Source organism: Molossus molossus, unplaced genomic scaffold (assembly GCF_014108415.1).
Source record: "Molossus molossus isolate mMolMol1 unplaced genomic scaffold, mMolMol1.p scaffold_m16_p_4, whole genome shotgun sequence".
NCBI classification, from domain to species: Eukaryota; Metazoa; Chordata; class Mammalia; order Chiroptera; family Molossidae; genus Molossus; species Molossus molossus.
Genome location: NW_023425377.1, coordinates 17,447,497 through 17,467,415, shown reverse-complemented (window position 1 = coordinate 17,467,415; position 19,919 = coordinate 17,447,497). Strand labels below are relative to the sequence as shown.

Below are 19,919 nucleotides of genomic sequence, written 5' to 3'. Positions count from 1 at the left end.
TGATTTTCAACCAGCGGTGATATTGCCTCTCCGGAGACATCTGGTAATGTCTGGAGACATTTGCCGTTGTCACAGCTGGAGGGGCACACGGTCCCCTGGTGGGTAGAGGCCAGGGATGCTGTAAACACCCTACAATGCACCAGGCAGCCCCCACAACCAAGGGTTATCTGGCTCCAGATGCCACGGACGAGAGGTCGGCTCTGGCAGCATGTTCTCCTTCTCCACAGCATTCACTGCTGCCAGACTTGATGGTCTAGGGGTTTCCCTACTGGAGCTCAGGGGTGTTCTCGGCTCCACCCCCAGCACCTAGAGCAGAGCCAGACACACTTGACTCTCAAATCCTGCCCTGCCCCCGCCCCTGTCCTGGGACCCACTGCAAGTTGAAGATGCCAGGCCCCACCTAACTGATGAGCCTGAGAAAGGAAGTCAGTTTTCAAAATAAAAACAAAATCACATTTATTGGTGAGTGTGTACCTACATGTACTCACAAAATTATCTTCACAGCCATCAATGCAAAACTGGTTCTGCTGCTTCTTAAAGACGTGCAACATTTCCTAAGTTGAAAATATGGTCTTAATTACACCCATGTCCTAATGTCCCAAGACAGATGCTAGAAATGGATTCTCATGTTTCCAAGGATAGAGAACAAAACTCAATACATTCGACAATATTGACAAATTTACAGAAAAAATAATATTAACTAAATACCTCCCCTTCCATCCTTCTAACCCATTCTTCCTCTTAGTTATTGACAATTTCTACAGTGTTAAATCATAGCCAAATTACCCAACATCAACTTTAAAATAATTATTCAAAAAAGTGGTACTATATAGCCAGACGCTTATGAATGTAACACTGTTGAAATTATTTACTGAGCACTAATTCTAGACCCACTATAACTAAAAATTCACCCCCCAAAAATACCTTTACATTTCTGTAATATTTTTCACTTTACAGACTTCTCACAAGTAACATGTCATTGTCAGTAGACTTGCCTCCACACTCCGATGTAGATGTGGGAATAATGATCTCTAAGAGATGTGAACACAAAGGCACAAAGAACAACTGGCCCTGGAGTGACCCAGTGTTACTGGTGAGAGTTAGGGTGGAACTCAAGTCTGGTTCTATTCTGTGTACCACCGGCAGTCCCCTCATCACCCCCCCCCCCCCCGTACTGTTTCATGGTGCAGCCGGCATGCCAGTAGCCAGTGTGCTCATGGGTTTCAAACAAATTGGAAATGCTGGAGTAAACACAGTTAACCAGATTCCCAGAGCCTGTAATGTGTCATGATCTGTCTCCAGGAAAGGTATGGAGATAGAACAGGCATAAATTCAAAGCCCCACAAGTCACAAAGCAGGTGACAGGTGTAAGATGCAGGTAAGGCCAGGATGGGGGTGGGGGGTGGGGAGAGGATGGGATGACATCAAATTGGGTCCTGATTACATAGCAGTGCAATCCATTGTTGCCCGGTCTCTCCAGAGAAGTTACAACTCTGGGCTTTAATCTGAAATCCCCATGGTTATGCATGTTGTCTTGAATTTAAAAGAAAAACACTATACTTTGAGCAAAAAATTTTAAACCATGCTAATATCACCCTATTTGGGAAACCCAGTATAAATGTTTACCAGTTGCATTTGCCCACATTGCCTTTATTCAAAAGTGCTATTAGTTTTCTAGAATTCTGCAGCTATGTTTCAAAACTGTTACCTTCAAAAACAGGCATCCTATCCTCCTAGACCACGCTGGTGTGAGTAGCACTAAACCCCAAACATGAATTATTTCAGGATTAACTCAGATTGAAATTAATATACAGCCTTGTTAATTGTTTATGTAGAAATGTTTCTGGTGGCTAAAAGTATCCTGACCTTTGCTTTGTTTAACTCTCTTGGAAAAACCAAAAATTTAATTTGTTTGTGAAAAAGGAACAGCATTGAAATTGATAAGAAATTGATATGAAAATAAAAACCCTCTGTATCCAAAATAATTTTAAAAATCAAAGTGGTTTGGGGACGATTTAGAATTTCAATTAAAACTAGTAATACTCTCAAACAACACTGTTGTGTTTGCAAACTCACTTTTCTAAGGCAGAAAGCCTTTTTCCCTAGTCTCTGCCTTTCTTGTGCCCTTTTATTTATCTCTGCCCTGCATCATTCTAAACCCAGTTCAGATCCCGACAGCTGTCTCTGTAAGGGCCAGGAACGATGGCACAGATGGAGCAGAAGTAGCATCCATGTGCCAAATCACTCGGCAATTGAATTTCTTCCCCTGGTATTTGCTTGGTCCACTCACCATTCTAGCTTCTTCTTACTACTCAAACCCCATCCTGGTCCCGGGGAAAGCACTTAAAACCTTATATTTCAAAATCACTATAAAGAAAAAGATCTGATGATGAAATCATGCAAGTTGTCTCCCCATCAGGGATATAAATAACTGTGAAGCTCCATGATTTGAAACCCTTGGGTAACTTAAGAAATGTAATGTTTGGAATTGCAAGATAAAAAATAAGAGATAATCATGGAATGCTTCCAAGGGAAGTCATTTAAGTGCCAAATCAGATTTGATTATTTTAAGTCCTAGTCCACTGTTCTTTTTTTTTTTTTAATTCTCTTATGAATTTATTTTTGTTACAGATGTTTCTCCTTTTCCCCACATTGACACCTTCCTCCCATCCCCGCCCCCCATCCCCAGCATTGTTGTCTGTGTCCATGGTTACGCATGCATGCATGTAAACTCTTATTCCCTGTTTTGACAGTTTTGGTGAGCAAGGCATTTGTTCATTTCCTGTCTACCCAATGAGAAATCTAGATGGATACAGGATTCATGAGGTCTAAAGAGAATATACAATTCTAAAGTGTTCATTTACTATTTGGGAGAGAGCGCTGCTATGAGCAGAAATATATTCTAAAGTGTTCATTTACTATTTGGGAGAGAGCGCTGCTATGAGCAGAAATATCGAGCCAATTACAGTATAAAAAAATAGGACTTTATTACCAACAAGGTTGATGACACACAGAAGAGCTAAAGACTCTCTAAACAACATCACTCATGTGTTGGAACACGATGAAATATTGAAAGAGAAGCCACTCTGGAGCTTTCAAGGACTGTGGCATGGTGAGATCTGGTCACTGTCTTCTGCAGTCAAGGACATAACGCCTTGCAGGGCCGCTGGGTCTTAATTCATGTTGTAAAGGTCATTCTCAAAGCAGATCCCATCCCGTGCCTGGTAGCGCACTGCAGTTGCCTTTGGTGAAGTTTCAGCCAGAGGCTCTTTGCTGCAAAAAGAATAACACGAGGAGCGAGAAGCAGATCACTTCTAGAAAACGACCAGCTCTCAGCATGTTTGTTTATTTGCAGCACCAGAGCCCCATTCACACAACCTATCAAATGACTAGAAGCTTCCAGAGTTGTGGATATTAAGTTGTGGGAAATTTTGTTCAATAAGCAGTATTGAAAAAAAAAAAAAAAAAAAGGCGCCCTGCAGGTGTGGCTCTATTGGTTGGGCACCATCCCATGCACCAAAAGGTTGCTGGTTTGATTCCAATCAGGGCACAAGTCTGGTTTCAGGGGAGTATAGGGGGCAGCTGATGGATATTTCCCTCTCCCTTAGATGTTTCTCTCTCTCTCTGCCTCTCGCTTTCTCTCTCTCTAAAAATCAATAAAATTTAAAACAAACAAACAAATAAAAACATGTAAGATGTATTCAGACTATTCTCCTTCAAGAGATTCATGGACTAGAATACAAAAATAAAAAATCTAAGACAGTTATCTGACATCAAATCAAAGTACTAAAATCAAGACACATATTCTCAAAGGTGGCTAGGAAATGGTTTGGCTGGTGTTTTTCCAACTGTGGATGGTGCCCTTCAGAGAGGGTTATTAAATCTATACAGCGACCTGCATCCTGTATTTAAGATAAACAGAGATTACAAAAGAGCAGAGTATTGGATGTAGTAAAATAGTGTTTCACATAAGTATGTACTGGATCATGGTGTCAAAACTCTTACTGTGAGTCTATGGTCAGAATTTGAAAGCCACAAGTTACACAACTTTTACAATACACCAAGTATATAAAAGGTTAAGTGCAGAGTTTTGATATAACTGATGTTTTATAATTTGTACATAGTGATTATTTGTATTCCCTGAGCCGGCCCAGAAAGGATACCAAATGCACTGAGTCTTCACTCAGCTCAGGTCTCCCCATGAACCAGTCATACATGTGAGAAATAGGTGAGGTGTCAGTGGCTCAACATGAGTCCCTGTGATAGCTACCCAAAGAGTGTCATCATGAATGCGCTCGCTCTCCCCCCCCCTCTCTATTTTCTTTTTATATTTAACAACATTTTCTACAAAAAGTATTTTCTTTTATAATTAACCAATAAGAAGTGAACATCCATAATGTCAGAAGTGAAGGGCAGAAATCAACAAGAGGATGCTGTATTCCAGGCTTTTCTGCCCGGAAGAGGAGGTTTTCTCCTTCTACTCCCGGAAGTAGGGAGTCAGGTCATCTAGGGAGTCAGGTCATCTATAAGTATGGGTTTTGGACTCTGAAAGACCGAAGATTGAGTCTTCTATCTGCCGCATGGTGTGAACTTGGATGTCACTTAATGTTCCTAAACCCGTTTTCCAGTCTATAAGGTGAAGATAACAGCACCTGGCTCACAGGTGTATTGCTATGAAGAATGAGCGCAGTAACAGAAGCCGTCTATGGAGAACTTACAGTGTGCTGGGTATTGTTCAAGGCAAAGTCTGTGGGTTGGCTCATGTGATTAAGACACAGGAAAGATTGCCATCCACCGAAAGAGAACCAGGAATAATGAATGGCAGCCCAAGAGGGATGGCTTCTGAATCAAAGGAAGACCTTGCTTAGAGCCCAAATGGGACTAAATGAAGCAGGCTACTTGGAATTAGTAGGAAGTAGTGGTTTTGTACCATGACAGTGTTTGCTTTGATGACCACAGGGGTGGCTGAAGGAAAGGGGATCTCAGCTTTGATATGGGCAATAGGGTGGATTATAAAAAACTGTAAACCAAATGCCAAAGTGAAGGAGCAGAGTGGGCAGGGGTGGAAAGACGGGGGGGGGGGGGGTGCTTTGGACAAGTGGAGGCACTGGCCCTACCACAGTGCTTTTGCACTGCGTCAGCCTGGAGGTGTCTCCCTCCAGACCTTTGCCAGCAGCCTGCTCTGTCTGGGCTCACCACCCAGCCCCTCACCCTGCTGACATCCCCACGGTATTTGCCTGGAAGCACCAACAGGACCCTGATTATTTGCTTGTCGGTTTTGTCTGTGTCCTTCATCTCTTTGGAATATAATAGGCTTTCAGTAAGCAAGGCACTGAATGAAATCAAGAACAAAACAAACAACTCATTCAACTGTAATTTCATCGAACACAATCATGATTTAGTTCTCTTACCCTGAGAGGCAAGGATTGGGTGCTGTTTCTGCCATAGTTCCTGGCTCAACTCCAGGGAAATATAGAAAGCTAAAGATACCACTGGGAGGTGCGGACAGCAATGGACGCACTCATTGAACTAGATTTTTCAGGATCCAGGGTGTAAAATGGAGAGTTCAGGAGGAAGAGGAAAGGAATAGAGAAACACTTTCTCCATTTTTACTTGAGTAGAAACATCAAAAAGCACTGACACAAACCTTTCAAACTCACCTTACTTGCAACACCTTTCTTTTCACGCATAAATATTCTAAATCATGGAAAAGTTGAAGAGAAAAATTAAACATGTCAGCCAAAGATTCCATGAGATCTTTTCTCAAACATATATATTATTTCTGCTACTACTTGAATAAGAGCAAAATCTGTACAAAGCCAGAGGCTAAGAAAACTAAATTTAGAAGAATGTTTTTTTAAAAAAGGAAAACAGATAAAACTCAGACTAGTTTCTTCCCTGGTGCCTTCAGGTAACTCCTTTTGACTATGTGGGACCCAAGGAAGCCCCTCTGTGCAACCTAGCTTGTGTTCATTAATAGTTCAGTGTACTCACACACATGCCCCAGTCACATTGGTGAAACTATTAATAATTATATTTCATTTTTGAAAAATGGATGACTGTGGTTCTTTCATGGAGGCTGGTTACACACACACACACACACACACACACACACACACACACACAGCAGGTAGGTGACTAGTTGTAGAAACCCGTTATTCCAGCCTTAGCCCTGACATCTGTTTCCCTTCCAATGTCTCCTTCGCCCCTTCAGCTGGGTGAGTGTTGTAAGACCCTCAACATTATCCTTCATGGAACCAAAACGGGGTCTTGAGGGGAGGGGAGGAGAAGAGTGAACCAATCTTACTTAGTACAGTGGTTTGTGCCCTTCAAATCCCAGCTCTCCTCAGCAAACTCTTATTCTTAGTGTTTACTTTCTGCTACGATAAATTTAAATTTCATTTTTCTCTTTCTGAGCCAATATTTTTAAGGAACGAAAGGACCAAGGTTATGAAACAGGAAGTTGTGTGTGATGACGTGGCGTGTGAAGCTCCGTGGACCCAGTTTGGCTCTAGAACCCTCCCTCTGTTCCCTGGGACAAAGTCCTGAAATGACTTACTTTGGGTAACTATGGCAGCCAAAATCGTCACCAACATCAGGGCAGCAATGGAGAGGCCAACGTACAATGACTGCTTGGAGCCCCTCCATGGATCCTGTTCCAACCACGTGTGCTAAGGAAACGGCAGATTGAAAAAGCATCTTGTGCCCTGGCCAGTTAGGCTCAGCGGTTAGAGCGTCGGTCTGCGGTCCGGAGAGACCCGGGTTCGTTCCCGCTAAGGGCACGTACTTCGGTTGCAGTTTGTCCCCGGCCCTGGTTGGTCGTGCGGTGGCAGCCACTCGATGTGTCCCTTCACGTCGATGTTTTTCTCTCTCTCTCCCTTCCTCTCTCTCCCTCCCACTCTATCTGTACAAAAAATGGAAAAAATCCTCGGGTGAGGATAAAAAAAAAAGCATCTTGTTAGAATGATGTGTAGAAAACATTTCCTAAAAGAATGTACTCAGACACATTTACCTTCATTGGCCCTTGTCCACTTCTAGAGTATGAGGGGTAAGACCAAATGATCTGAGGTTGCAACCACGGGGAAATTGTAAGAGAACTTGGAATTCAATATGCACCTGGGGATGTGGAAATACTTTATATCACGCCTGGAGTGGGATTTACGTGGGTGTGTACATTGGTCAAAGAGGAACCTGTACACTTCAAAGGGTGCTCTTTATCATATGTAAATTACCCATGTTCAAAAAAAATAAGCGATTTCCATAAATGTATTCTCTTATGATATAAAAAAAGACAAAAAATGTGTTCATGTATAAGTCGACTTGGTGGTATCATCTGGATGTACTTAATTATTGAATTTGGTCATTGACAGAGTCCTTATTTTAACTATAACTCAAGAGCCTATGTATGTCCATACAAATGGACCTGAAAGTCTGCTCACAGGCTTGGTCCTGATTAACAGTTAACTTAAAATGCTGTGCTGTTGGGTAGAAAAGCTGGATTTTGTTTAAAATCTCCTGGTGGTTTGTAAAGAACAGTCCTCCTAGAATAAGCCTAAAATATGCCAGACATTAGGCTAGGCCCCTTTACACAGTTCACCTGTAATCCTAAAAAGGTCCCACAGGGCAGATCATTTTAACAGAAAGAAAGGTCAAAGAAAGGTTTGCTGTATAAACCTTTAACCTCTGGAGTCAGAATCCTGGTTTTTTTTAGTTTCTGTGGGACCCTTGACAAGTTATTAAGCGCCTCAGATGCTCTGTTTCTGTCAACTCCAGATTAAGTAGGTTCCTCGGGAAAGGTACTTGCAGACACTTCCTGAAAAACTTCATGAGGACTGTAAGGAGGGTAATTTAGCATTTGAGCCACCCATGTGTAAAGGGGACATGGTCACTATCTGGGAGGGAAAAGCTGCATTGGTATAACCTAACCTATGGGGGTAAATGGTTAGATGGAACATGGTGGGTCGCCAAAGAAGGCTTTGCTTTTTAAAAAATATTATATTACAGCCCGGACCAGTTTGGCTCAGCGGTTGGAGCGTTGCCTGAGGACCAGAGAGTCTTGGCTTCGGTTCCCGCTAGGGGCACGTACCAAAAAAAACAAAAACAAAAACAAAAACAAACAAACAAACAAACAAAAATATATATATATAATATTACATAAAAACTGCATGTTTATTTTAGCATGTGTAGCTAAGCTCAAAGAAAGAAAAACTAGCCCTGGCCAGTTTGGCTCAGCCGTTGGAGAATCAGCCTGTGGACCAGAGAGTCCCAGGTTCGGTTCCCGCTAGAGGCGCATACCAAAATAAATAAATTAGAATTAAAATTAAAAAAAAAAAAAAAGAAAGAAAAAAAAACTAAAATCAACCACAGTCCTAACATCCCCAAACAACCATGGTTACCATTCATTATTACATACTCTTTTATAACCTTTCTAGTGTTTTTTTCTTAACACAATAATTATTATCTTCAATATATACTGTAGTACATATACTATTTTAAAAGTTAGTTTTTTTCGCTGAGTAATCAATAGCCACTGCCTTGCCATGTCAGTAAATGCACTGAAGCAATGACATTCTTAATGGCCATGTGTGGGTGTGCTTAATTTCTTACTATTGAGCATTGAGATTGTTTATAACATTTTCATGATGATAAATAGCAGCAATGAACATCTTTTTTCATACATCTTCATGTATTTGTTCAATTCTCTCCTTAACATAGGGTCTAAGAAGTTGACCTACTGGGTCAAAATATATGCTCTGTGTTTTCAAGATACCAGGGAGACATCTTGACACCCTCGGGATCAAGGTGCAAAAAGCCCATGAGACAGCCCTGGCCAGTTTGGCTCAGCGGTTAGAGCGTCGGCCTGCGGTCCAGAGAGACCCAAGTTTGGTTCCCACTAAGGGCACATACCTCGGTTGCAGTTTGTCCCCGGCCCTGGTCGGTCATGCGGGTGGCAGCCACTCGATGTGTTCCTTTCACATCGATGTTTCTCTGTCTCTCTCTGTTCCTCTCTCTCCCTCCCACTCTACCTGAACAAAAAATGGAAAAATGTCCTCGGGTGAGGATAAAAAAAAAAAAAAGCCCATGAGCCCAACTGGTATGGCTCAGTGGATTGAGATCATCCCATGGACTGAGAGGTCCTGGTTCGATTCCCGGTCAGGGCACATGCCCAGGTTGCAGGCTCGATCCCTAGTGGGGAGCATGCAGGAGGCAGCCGATCAATGTATCTCTCTCACATCGATGTTTCTATTTCATCCTCTCTTCCTCTCCCTCTAGAACCAAAACTTCAATATAAAACATTTTTTTTAAAAGCTTATGTTTTTGCTACTGTCTACCATGAACTTGCATCTAAATAGCTTCTACTTGCTGCTAAACCTAACTGTCCTACAGGTAGCTGAGGTCAAGAACAAGCTCACTATCCAGAATGTGCTTTTTTTTTTTTCACTTCAGCATAAATCTGGCCCCATAACAATATAATGATCATTTCCACAGTGGCAGACCTGATATTTAGGAGATACATACAAATTCAGCCCACATCCATCAGATCAAGCACGCCATACAAACTGGTAAACTATTTCATACCACTTCTATGTAGTGTTCTCTTTGTAACTAAGGTTAACAACATAAAGTAATCTGACCCTCCACTAAATCAGCCCACTTGGTCTCAGCTTGAATTTCTCTTACTATTGCAGGTTGTCATTTCTCACCACTTGTGACCAATTGACACCTCGATAAGTCATCCTATGGGGAGAATAAAGTGTAGAAAAACTCTGCAATGTCCTCAAAATTTCTACATAGGAAGGCAATCAGGTTAGAAACAGATATTGGGGGCCTCTGCTTCAGCAAGCTCACTTGCACTTACATAATATTTTTGTTTGGGCCCGGCCAGTGTGGCTCAGTGCATTGATCCAAGCACCAAGAGGTTGCCAGTTTGATTCCTGGTCAGGGCACATGTCCAGATTTTGATCCAAATCCCCAGTGGGGGGCATGAAGGATATGGCCAATTGATGTTCTCTCTCGTCGATGTTTCTCTCTCTCTCTCTCTCTAAAATCAATAAAATAAAATAAAAAATATTTTTGTTTGGAATGGTCTTCATGCCACCACATCAACTCAAAGCATGCTATTGATAAGTGAAGTCTTCCTGAGTATGTCAAGTTTAACTCCCTCTCCTTAAACTAGTGTATTCTTTTTTGTCCAATTTTTTTGGCCAGGACAAAGTCTGTCATGTGTGAGTGTTGTGTGTAAGTACAGTACCATTTATCAGGCATCTCTTACAAACTGGTCTACCTAGATCTATATGAACTGTACCAATTAATTAAAGCATTCCTACATAGGAAACAAATTCTTTTCTTCTGTGTCTCTTAACTAGAAAGAATCAATCTACGGGATAACCTTAGAGAAGTAATCTCTAAATACAATTTGCTCCCAGGGAGACACACAAGTGAATATGGCTGATAAAATAAGAAGGAGTTTGCTTACAGTTTCATTGCGTTGACCACCTGAAGGCTGTGTCACAGTGCTGTTCCCATCTGCTCAATGAAAAGAAAATGAGTTCGAATCATAAAAAACATGGAAAATTTGCTACAAACACTAAATAGAATCACAATGCTTTCTGGTGATGAAAAGATGAATAATAACATGGCCAAATGCAGCCGGCTTTGCAAGAGTCATACCAAGTTACTAGCGCTTATTAGTTTATCCTGTACAGTGTGTTTTTAAACAACTTTGTCATGGACCCTGTAAAAATGGACCCCTTTTATCTTCTTTATGGGAAAAAATGTGTTACATACAAAGTTTTACCTACAATTTCAGGAGCACAGAGGCCATTCTTGGACCAGGTTAAAACACCACTTAAAGCAGGTACCAATGTTTGTGTGCCAGCTGAGACCTGTCAGTGAGTGTCCAGAGGCCACATGCACGTCTAAGATCCAAGCACTCTATTTAGAATGGACGTTACATTGGTGTCACATTCAAAATGTAAAATGCACTACGATACCTAAAACAGGTGGCACATGACTCCTACATTCTGTGCAGTGTGCCTAGGCATTGATCCAGAAGTACTTTGTTATTTATTTTGTTAATATAAACTTTTTAAAAAAATCCTCACCCAAGGACATGTTTTTATTTATTTTAGAGCAAGAGGAAGGGGGAGACAGGGAAAGAGAGGGGAGAAAGGGGGAGAGAGAGAGAGAAACATCGATGTGAGAAATAAACACTCATCGGTTGCTTCCTGCATGTGCCCTGACCTGGGATCGAACCCAAAACATAAGTATGATTCCCTGACTGGGAATCAAACCCACTACCTTTTGGTGTTTGGGACAATGCTCCAACCAACTGAGCCACACCAGTCAGGGCCCAATTTGTACTTCTTAATCCCGTCCCTTTTCCACCCATCCCCCCAAGCCCATCTGTCAATCATTGAAATGTTCTCTGTATCCATGACTTTGTTTCTGTTTTGTTTACTCACATATTTCCTTTTTTAGATTCCACATACTACTGAAATTATATGGTATTTGTCTTTCTCTGTCTGACTTATTTCACATAGCATAATACCCTCTAGGTCCATTCATGCTGTTGCAGATGCCAAGATTTTATTCTTTATATGGCTGAGTAATATTCCATTGTATATATGTACCACCTCTTCTTTATCCATTTATCTGTTGATGAACACTTAGATTGCTTCCATATGAGGGCTATTGTAAATAATGCTGCAACGACCATATGGATGTATATGTCTTTTTAAATTAGTGTTTGCGTTCCTTTGGATAAATAGGAAGTAGAATTGCTGGGTCCTTCTTCATTTCTTGTTATAGCCTTTGTTTTGAAGTCTATTTTGTCTGGTACAAGTGTTGCTACCCCAACTTTTTTTCTTGTTTGTCTCCATTTTCATGAAGTATCTTTTTCCATTCCCTTAAAGTTTTGAATGTTCAAATTATAAAAGTGCTTTAAAATATCTATCTTATAATAGAGAATATCTACTGCTGGCCTTCCTGGGCAATTATAGGTCAAACATACAACTTTCTTTTAACTGAGTATCTACCATATACCAAGGACTTGACATCCTTACAATTTCCTTAACCCCATTTTATAGATGAGTAAACAGACCTGGAATAGTTAAACAAGTTTCCAACTCTAGTAAATGAAAAATGCATCCAATTATAACCACCATACATACTATACTTGCATCAGATGAAAATACTTCAGGCCTTCGAAATTCCCAGCTACCGACAAAGCTGTGGAAACTCAATGGTAATGAAACTGGAATAACCATATCCTCCAGTATCTTTCCATAATTTCTGTGTTTACATTTTACTCATTCTGAGACTAATTTATCCTATGGCAATATCTGGGTTTAGGCAAGATCTACAGTCTAGGCTGGGTCCGAGACTTGTGTTTGAACTTCAGTAACTCCTTCAGGTAGAAAACCAGATAATGCAGTAAAAATAACATAAACTTGAGTCAGAAGATATTGAGTTCAAATATAAAAATGTCCATTAAAAAGATGTGACCTGCCCTGGCCAGTTTGGCTCAGTGGTTAAAGCGTCGGCCTGCGGTCCGGAGAGACCCGGGTTCGGTTCCCGCTAAGGGCACGTACTTCGGTTGCAGTTTGTCTCCGGCCCTCGTTGGTCGTGCGGGTGGCAGCCACTCCATGTGTCCCTTCACGTCGATGTTTCTCTCTCTTCCTCTCTCTCCCTCCCACTCTATCCGTACAAATAATGGAAAAATATCCTCAGGTGAGGATAAAAAAAAAAAAAAAAGATGTGACCTTGCCCTAGCCTGGTAGCTCAGTTGGTTACAGCATCATCCTGATGCACTAACTTGTGGGTTTGTTTGATCCCTGGTCAGGGCATATACAAGAATCAACCAATGAATGCATCTCCTTCCCCCTCTCCCTCTCCCTTACTCTAGTTCTCTAAAATCAATTAATTTTTTTTCAATATGACCTTCATTAAAGTCCATTGCATACATAGATTTGTACCTATGTACATGTACATATATGTATACACACACAAAAAACAACTTGGACTACAATTGCAATGTATTAACATCACCAATCTCATTAAGTTGCTAAATTAGATGATGTACGTAAAGCACTGAACACCATAGCAGATAAATATCAGCTATTCCTAAGTGTGGGACACACTGTGCAGTGACTTTGCAAACAGCTTCCCCTTCAGTGTGCATAATCATCCAGTGAGGAACGCACCAGCTTGCCCTCGGGCACCAGCTGCTACCGGAGTGCAACGGAAGCTGTCTCCAAGACAGAGCTGTAGGGCCTCCTTAAACTGACAATAGCAAGTAATAAGGCCTGCATTGAAAGCATTAAATGAGATAATGTGTGAAATTTTCCTGGCACATACTACTACTGTCAAAGGCCAAACGACAACCAAAATCTCTTTCCGACCTAACATGTTTTGTTTGTTTTGTTTCTAATGCCTTGTTTTCAAAAGAGCAGGTCAGTGAAGAGCAGAACAGCCCCGTCACCCCGAGTCCCGGGCTCTGGCACTGCTGCTTGACGCATAAGCAGACCTAACACTGTGCTTCTGTGAGGCCGCAGCCCATGGAAGGCTGCCTTGGGCACAGCGCAGGGTTGGCGCCAGAGCCTCGATCCCCTGCCAAGATGGCAGCAGTCACACGTCGTGGGGACACAGCTGCTCCGAGGTCTGTTCCACCCTGGAAAGCTCTGCCTTCACCAGGTCGTACTGACACGGTATTTGGAGAAGTTTTCCCAACTCCTACCTTCTTCCTCCTCACACCCCTACTGCTAATGCTTTGTGTTCGTATCTATTTCTACTTTGTTTATGGGTCTGTAAACACTCTGCACTAAGGATTCCACTTTCAAAACCGAGTGTCACCATACACCTAAGACCAACAGAATGCTCCTTCTGTGACTCTCACTGCAGGTCCATTTTAAACTACCCATCATCCAGGGATGATTGGCAAGAGTCACGCCATAGGGGGCCCCTACAGAGTGGCATCTCCTGAGTACAGTCAGTCGTACACAGGAGGAGTTTGCAAAATTTGACCCTGTTTGGATAAGCACAAGGACACAGCCAGCTCTGCGTTACCAAGGGGTTCAACGTGGGGCTCCCACATAACCACCACGGGCACAGAGCTGGCTGGGGAAGACGACAGGCTTAAGCATCACCTTCCCCCGCATGGGAAAGACAGGCCAACCTTCCCTTTCTAAAGAGCGGAGATTGCGTGGGACCGGCCCAGGGTGAGAGAGTGGGGCCGACGCTCTCTGGTGCCAGCGCTGGTGTCCTCGGCCATCTCTGTGTGTCCTTGTCAGGAGCACAACAGCCTCCTCGATGGACTGAGGCTCAGCAGCGCAGGCAAACGTAACCACAGGTGAGCAGTTCGGTCTGGATTTCCCTGTTTTATAGTGAAATGGGGTCCCATGTAACCCCAATCTGGCCCAAGAGAGCAAGCTCAGTAATAAATGTGGAGTCAAGATGGGTTCACTTGATTTGGAAAAACAGAGATATGCATGAGGATGTCCCCAGATCGTACAAGCTACCTGAGTTAGTCAGGTACACGGACGATAGTTGCTATTGTATCTGACACTTAACCTCTTATAACCATGTCCCAAGCTCTTCATCTCATTTAATCCTCACAAGGATGCTACATGATCAGTGATGTTCCATCCGTTTTAGAAATGATGAAAACAGCCCTGGCCAGTTTTCTCAGTGGTTGGTGCAGTAGTCTGTAGACTGGAGTGTGGTGGGTTTGATTCCTGGTCAAGAGCACATACCTGGATTGCAAGTTTGATCCCCAGTATCTGTCCAGGTCATGTGGGAAGCAACCAATAGATGTGTCTCTCATACATCAATGCTCCTTTCTCTCTCTCTCCCTTCTTCCCACCTGTCCATTTTGTCTAAAAATCAGTGGAAGAATATCTTCGACTGAGGAATAACAAACACACACACACAGAAAGAGAGAAATGATGAAAACAGATTTCAAGAATGTAAGACATTTGTTTAAGTCACATAGCTTGATCAGAGGGGCCAGTGTCAGCACTCATGTCAGAATATGTGCTCTCAACATGTCAATAATTATCAAAATTGGAATGCTCTAAGTCTTCAGGAAAGAAAATGGAGTTACCTGCTGGGCAAGAAGAGCTGGTTGTATTTCTTTCCTGTGGAGTGACAGGCCAGGTTTCATTTGTCTGCATTGGAGAAGATGAAGCAGTCTCTGAAATAAAACGGGTGAAAAAGCTCTATTCTATTTGTAGAGAGAAATCTCCATGCCCCTCTGCCCAAGAAAAGTAGGCAACAAAGCTAAAATTAGAAATTACTCTGAACTCTCACTTAGAAATTTATTCAGACATAACATTGAGGCATCGCACCGCCCTCTGGATGGTTCATTATCAGCACAAATCGGATGTAGACAATGGTCTTGGTAGTTATATATGGATACAATTATTTCACACTGTTCACACTCAGGATCTCCCTGAATGCCCAATGCCTATGGCTGTGCATCCCTGTCAGACACCTGATCAAGCTTTTACCCACACAAATGACATTTCATTTTCATGGAACAGAGTTGGGAGTTTACACTAATCTGTCCTCCCATGGTCGCAACAACCCCAATCTGGGTTTCTTTTATGTTGTTCAAGTTCCCAGTTATCCATCCACACGTTTCCAGGGAGATGCACACGTGGACCAGCACAGGACACATACTCACAACATTTAACTCCTTGAAGGTGATTACGTTGCCCAATGTCTCGACTTGGTAATGATTGACAAGCCTCAAAGCCAGGTTCCTGGTAGACCTTGACCCACCTCCTACTACAGCTACATTCTGCGCACTCTTTTGTAAGACTCATTTCCTGTGTTATCTGCCTCATCTGCCATTTCTCACCACAAAGCCTCTCCCCAAGATCTTTATATTCTCTCTCCTGAGAGCCCCACAGAACTTGACAGCAAGTTAGTGGTGCTGGCAGGACAAGAATCCTCAAACCTTCCCTTTGCCTCTCCTTGGTCTTCCTGTGTCCTCTTTCCCACCATAAACATCACATTGCAACATCACCCTGCCTTATGTTCTGAAGCGGTGTCATGTGTTCCCCCAAGACTGAACCCTGTACCAGGATGCGGCTCTCTTTAGGATGAAAGAACAGGATAATATAAAAAGTCAGATGGTCAGAGTCTATCCAACTAGATCTGTGCAAAAGACCACTTGACCTTAACTTCTTTCCCGAGTTTGACTTTTATGGGCATCTTTCTTTGCTCCCCTGCTCCTACAGCTTACACCCAACCATCCCATGAGTATTCTAGGAAACTGGCATGTGCTAGAGTCACTGAGGACAGGCAGGGAGTGGATGTGAAGGTAAACGTCTCTGCATTGAATTAGCTCTGGTGTTCACCTCCCTCCTGTACTGTAAAGCTCAACTCTAAACTCAAACTCTTAGGAAACTTTTAGAATAAGTATAAGGCTCAATTCAATTACTAATAATACTAATAATTCTCAGGAGGTCACACAGATCTTTACTTCTGAATCTCTGCTTTAAGTGAAGTAAAAAACATATATATGTTTGCTAAACCAAGTCCACTAACCCGCACACTTTTGCAGGCACATACGAAATCAAACTAAGTATAAATAAGCTAAATCAATATTGAGAAAGTCAACGATTCTCCCACATGTTCAGCTGCCTGGAGCAAAGCTACTTTTCTTACAAACTGTATGACTCTAAAATCCCAGTTTTAACCTAAAGCCCTCTCCTCCAAACTCAGCTCATAGCCCAAATGCTTCAGATCCCTCCTGGTTAAATACACACATGGTTCAATGGGAGTCAAGGAAAATCAATATGTTCCATCAGATTTTTTTAGCTAAGAGGCTGAAACATCTCTGTTGCTCCTCTGAATCCAAACCACCTCAAGGAGTCAAAGAGTTTTGAAGGCTTTGAGAATCTTCACTAAAAGTTACCTTTTTAATCTTAGAAATAGAAGGTTTGAGCCTAAACTGGTCCTCAAGAAGCCAAGCTATTTCCCCACACATACATCAAATTACTCACTCACTATTTGTATTAAATCTAAACGCTTAACTATCAGAAATTTGAAGTGTAAAGCATATAGCCTGAGTTGAAAAAAGGAGCCATATTTTCTAAACCCTGAAGTCCTTAAGTCTGATATCATTATATAAATAGCTTTTTTCTATTTCTATGCAACATAATAAAGTAAAGGATACTTGAAGCAAAACTGTGTAAGTCAGTGAATGACATAAAAAGACAGGATAGTTATAAAAGGCTTTTTCAGTGAATATGTCTGATTAGGACAAATTCATCCTAATATAACCTCAGTCAGTGCTTATGATAGAAGGCACCATCCAGTAGTTATAACCACAGCCCGAAATTCAGATTAATGAAGACTGAATTCTAACTCAGTCATTTTCTATCCACATGTCTTTCAACAATGATGATTTTAGAGAGAGATTGGAAAGGAGAGAGAGAGGGAGAGAGAGAAACATTGGTTTCTCACCCCATTTATTTATGCCTTCATTGGTTGATTCTTATATGTGCCCCAGCTGGGGATTGAACCTGCAACCTTGGCGTATAGTGAAGATGCTTTATCCAACTGAGCCACCTGGCCAAGGCTCGAGAAGTTTTCTTTAATTTTTTCTTTTTATTTTTTAATCTTCACCCGACGACATTTTTGCATTTATCTTCAGACAGAACAAGAGGGAGAGAGGGACTAAGAGAGAGAGAGAGAAACATAGACGTGAGAGAGACACATCGACTGGCTGCCACCCACACAACCCAACAAGGGCCGGGGATGAACTGCAACCGAGGTACGTGCCCTTAGTGGGAACCGAACCCGGGACTCTCTGATCCGCGAGCTGCCGCTCTAACTGCTGAACAAAACCAGCCAGGGTAAGAAGATTTTTTAAATCTAAACTCTATTAAGTATAAAAGAGTCTTGGATAGGGACCATTGACTTGAAAGCTCTTCTTTTGAGAGATCTAGTACAAACCAAAATCGTGCCAATTTTTGCCTTGAAGCGGAAAAAAACTGTTTTTCAACAAATATTTGAGAGTCTCTATTATACACGTGACATTTCTAGAAGCAGAGCCCAGCAAAATGTCTATAGAGGGCCGGACAGTGAATGTGCTAGGCTCTGGGGGCCCTATGGTCTCAGTGGCAGCAGCTCAACTCTGTCAGTGTGAAAGGAGCCATCTACGGAGAGTATAAGGAATGGGTTTGGCTGTTTCAATAAAACTTTATTTATAAAACAGTTGGTGGGCTTGTTTTGAATCAGATTTAGCTCCAGGGCTATATTTTGCTGACCTTGACCTAAGTTGTAGTCACAGGTTTAAGAAGAATAATGCAATCCTGTCACTCCAGTTTAAAATATAATCTAGAGAAACATGCAAAAAAAAAAATCTGATCAAAGAATACGGAACAAGAAAGAGGAGGAAACCTATCAGATTGTCTAATGAATTTGTTTTCTTCAATGGCAAATAGTTTCCTTAGGAAGCAGCCAAAACACACTACTGAGGAAAAGCTCTAATTGAGATTGAGAAAGAAACTCAGCCTGTGGGAAATGCAAGAAAACTTCTGCAAAGAATTAGTTATTGAAAGCTGAGAGTCACGTTGGCTCAGTTACGAACTTTCTTCCCACTTGATAGAGCAGTGACCTTGTAAATGCCTCCCTTTGAAAGGATTGTTAGGCACCAAAAAAAAAAAAAATTATTTCTAATTCATTTCTATATCATCTTTTTTAAATTTACCCAGATCAAAATAATTCCACAACTTCAAAAAAGTTACAATCATAATTTCTTCACCTCATGCTCCCTCCTCTCCCCTGTCTACAGCACACTATTCCGTCGGCTTATTTGGGCTTCCCTGAGCTGTCTCCCAGGTGTAGAGTTCCTAGAGCCAGCTGTTTTCGTTATCTGAACTGACCTCACCTCACTTCCTTCATGTGGGAAAAAGGTGAAGCCTAAAACGTGGGAGGTGACAAAATAATGTTTCTCTTAATTCAGAGAGAAAGATTATTAAGGTCACAGTTATTGGGTTCTACTATCAACATAAAACCACAGTGGACAGAGATTTATTCAGAGAGAGCACCAGAAACCAGGAAATCCTCAAGAACCTACGTTTTTCATCGAATGACAAGGCTTCAGAGCCTTGTCCACATTGAAGTGGAAGAAATCCCAGATTTTTGAAATCGTTAAAGCAACTGGTGAACAGTTCCTAGGATGCGAATATTTTCATATTGCAGTAACATCATTCTAATGTTTAAACACACAGTATCGTGAGATGATGTGAGATGTGCTTCAGAAAGCCCATGGTGCGGCCAGGGAGAGGTGGCTCTGTGTAGGGACACAACGCATGTGCAGCAAGACCGAGATGATGATTGCTTGGCTGCTGTTGCAGCTACTTGACAGTGCCCTCACGACACAAAAGGATTGAATGGTACCTTCAGTAAATCGTGTTATTATGAAAATTAAGTGATGTAATACTTGCTGAAGATTTAGTATGGTTTCTGGCAAACAGAGGATTGAGTAAATGTTCATTTCATTGAAATCTTGTTCTCAAGTTGAGGGTCTGACTTCAGCGTGGACTCTCGGATATACATTCAGAAATTCCTGTGAGGACAGGATCTCATCTAACTGATCCTTTTCTGGCTTTCCCTATATTTTCCTCATAAACTTGTGCTCAACTGGGCTGAATTCATACCATCCTCATTAGACATCAAAGATCAGTAGTGGTCTGTGGTTGGTTGGCCAATAATGAACACCTTTGACAATCAGTATTTTAAAAAGTATGGGTCCCCTCACTTTGAAAATACATATAGGTACAAAAGCTCCATACAATAAGAGATGAGGGTCCACAAATCTTGTAAAGCCCTGGTTTGGAGCCCAAGGAAGAATTCATACCCTAGATTGTACTTCTGCCTTAACACCTGTTCTAGGAGGTCTA

General features: G+C 41.9%; 1 protein-coding gene across 1 annotated transcript in view; it reads right to left on the bottom strand.

The window, feature by feature from the left end:
• Positions 1-3,173: 3,173 nt before the first annotated feature.
• Positions 3,174-19,919, bottom strand: part of LOC118643504 (hepatitis A virus cellular receptor 1 homolog) — a 29,551-nt gene continuing 12,805 nt past the window's right edge. The window contains exon 7 of the mRNA XM_036281610.1: positions 3,174-3,273. Coding sequence (XP_036137503.1) covers positions 3,174-3,273 — 100 coding nt within the window. The remainder of the gene's footprint in view (positions 3,274-19,919) is intronic.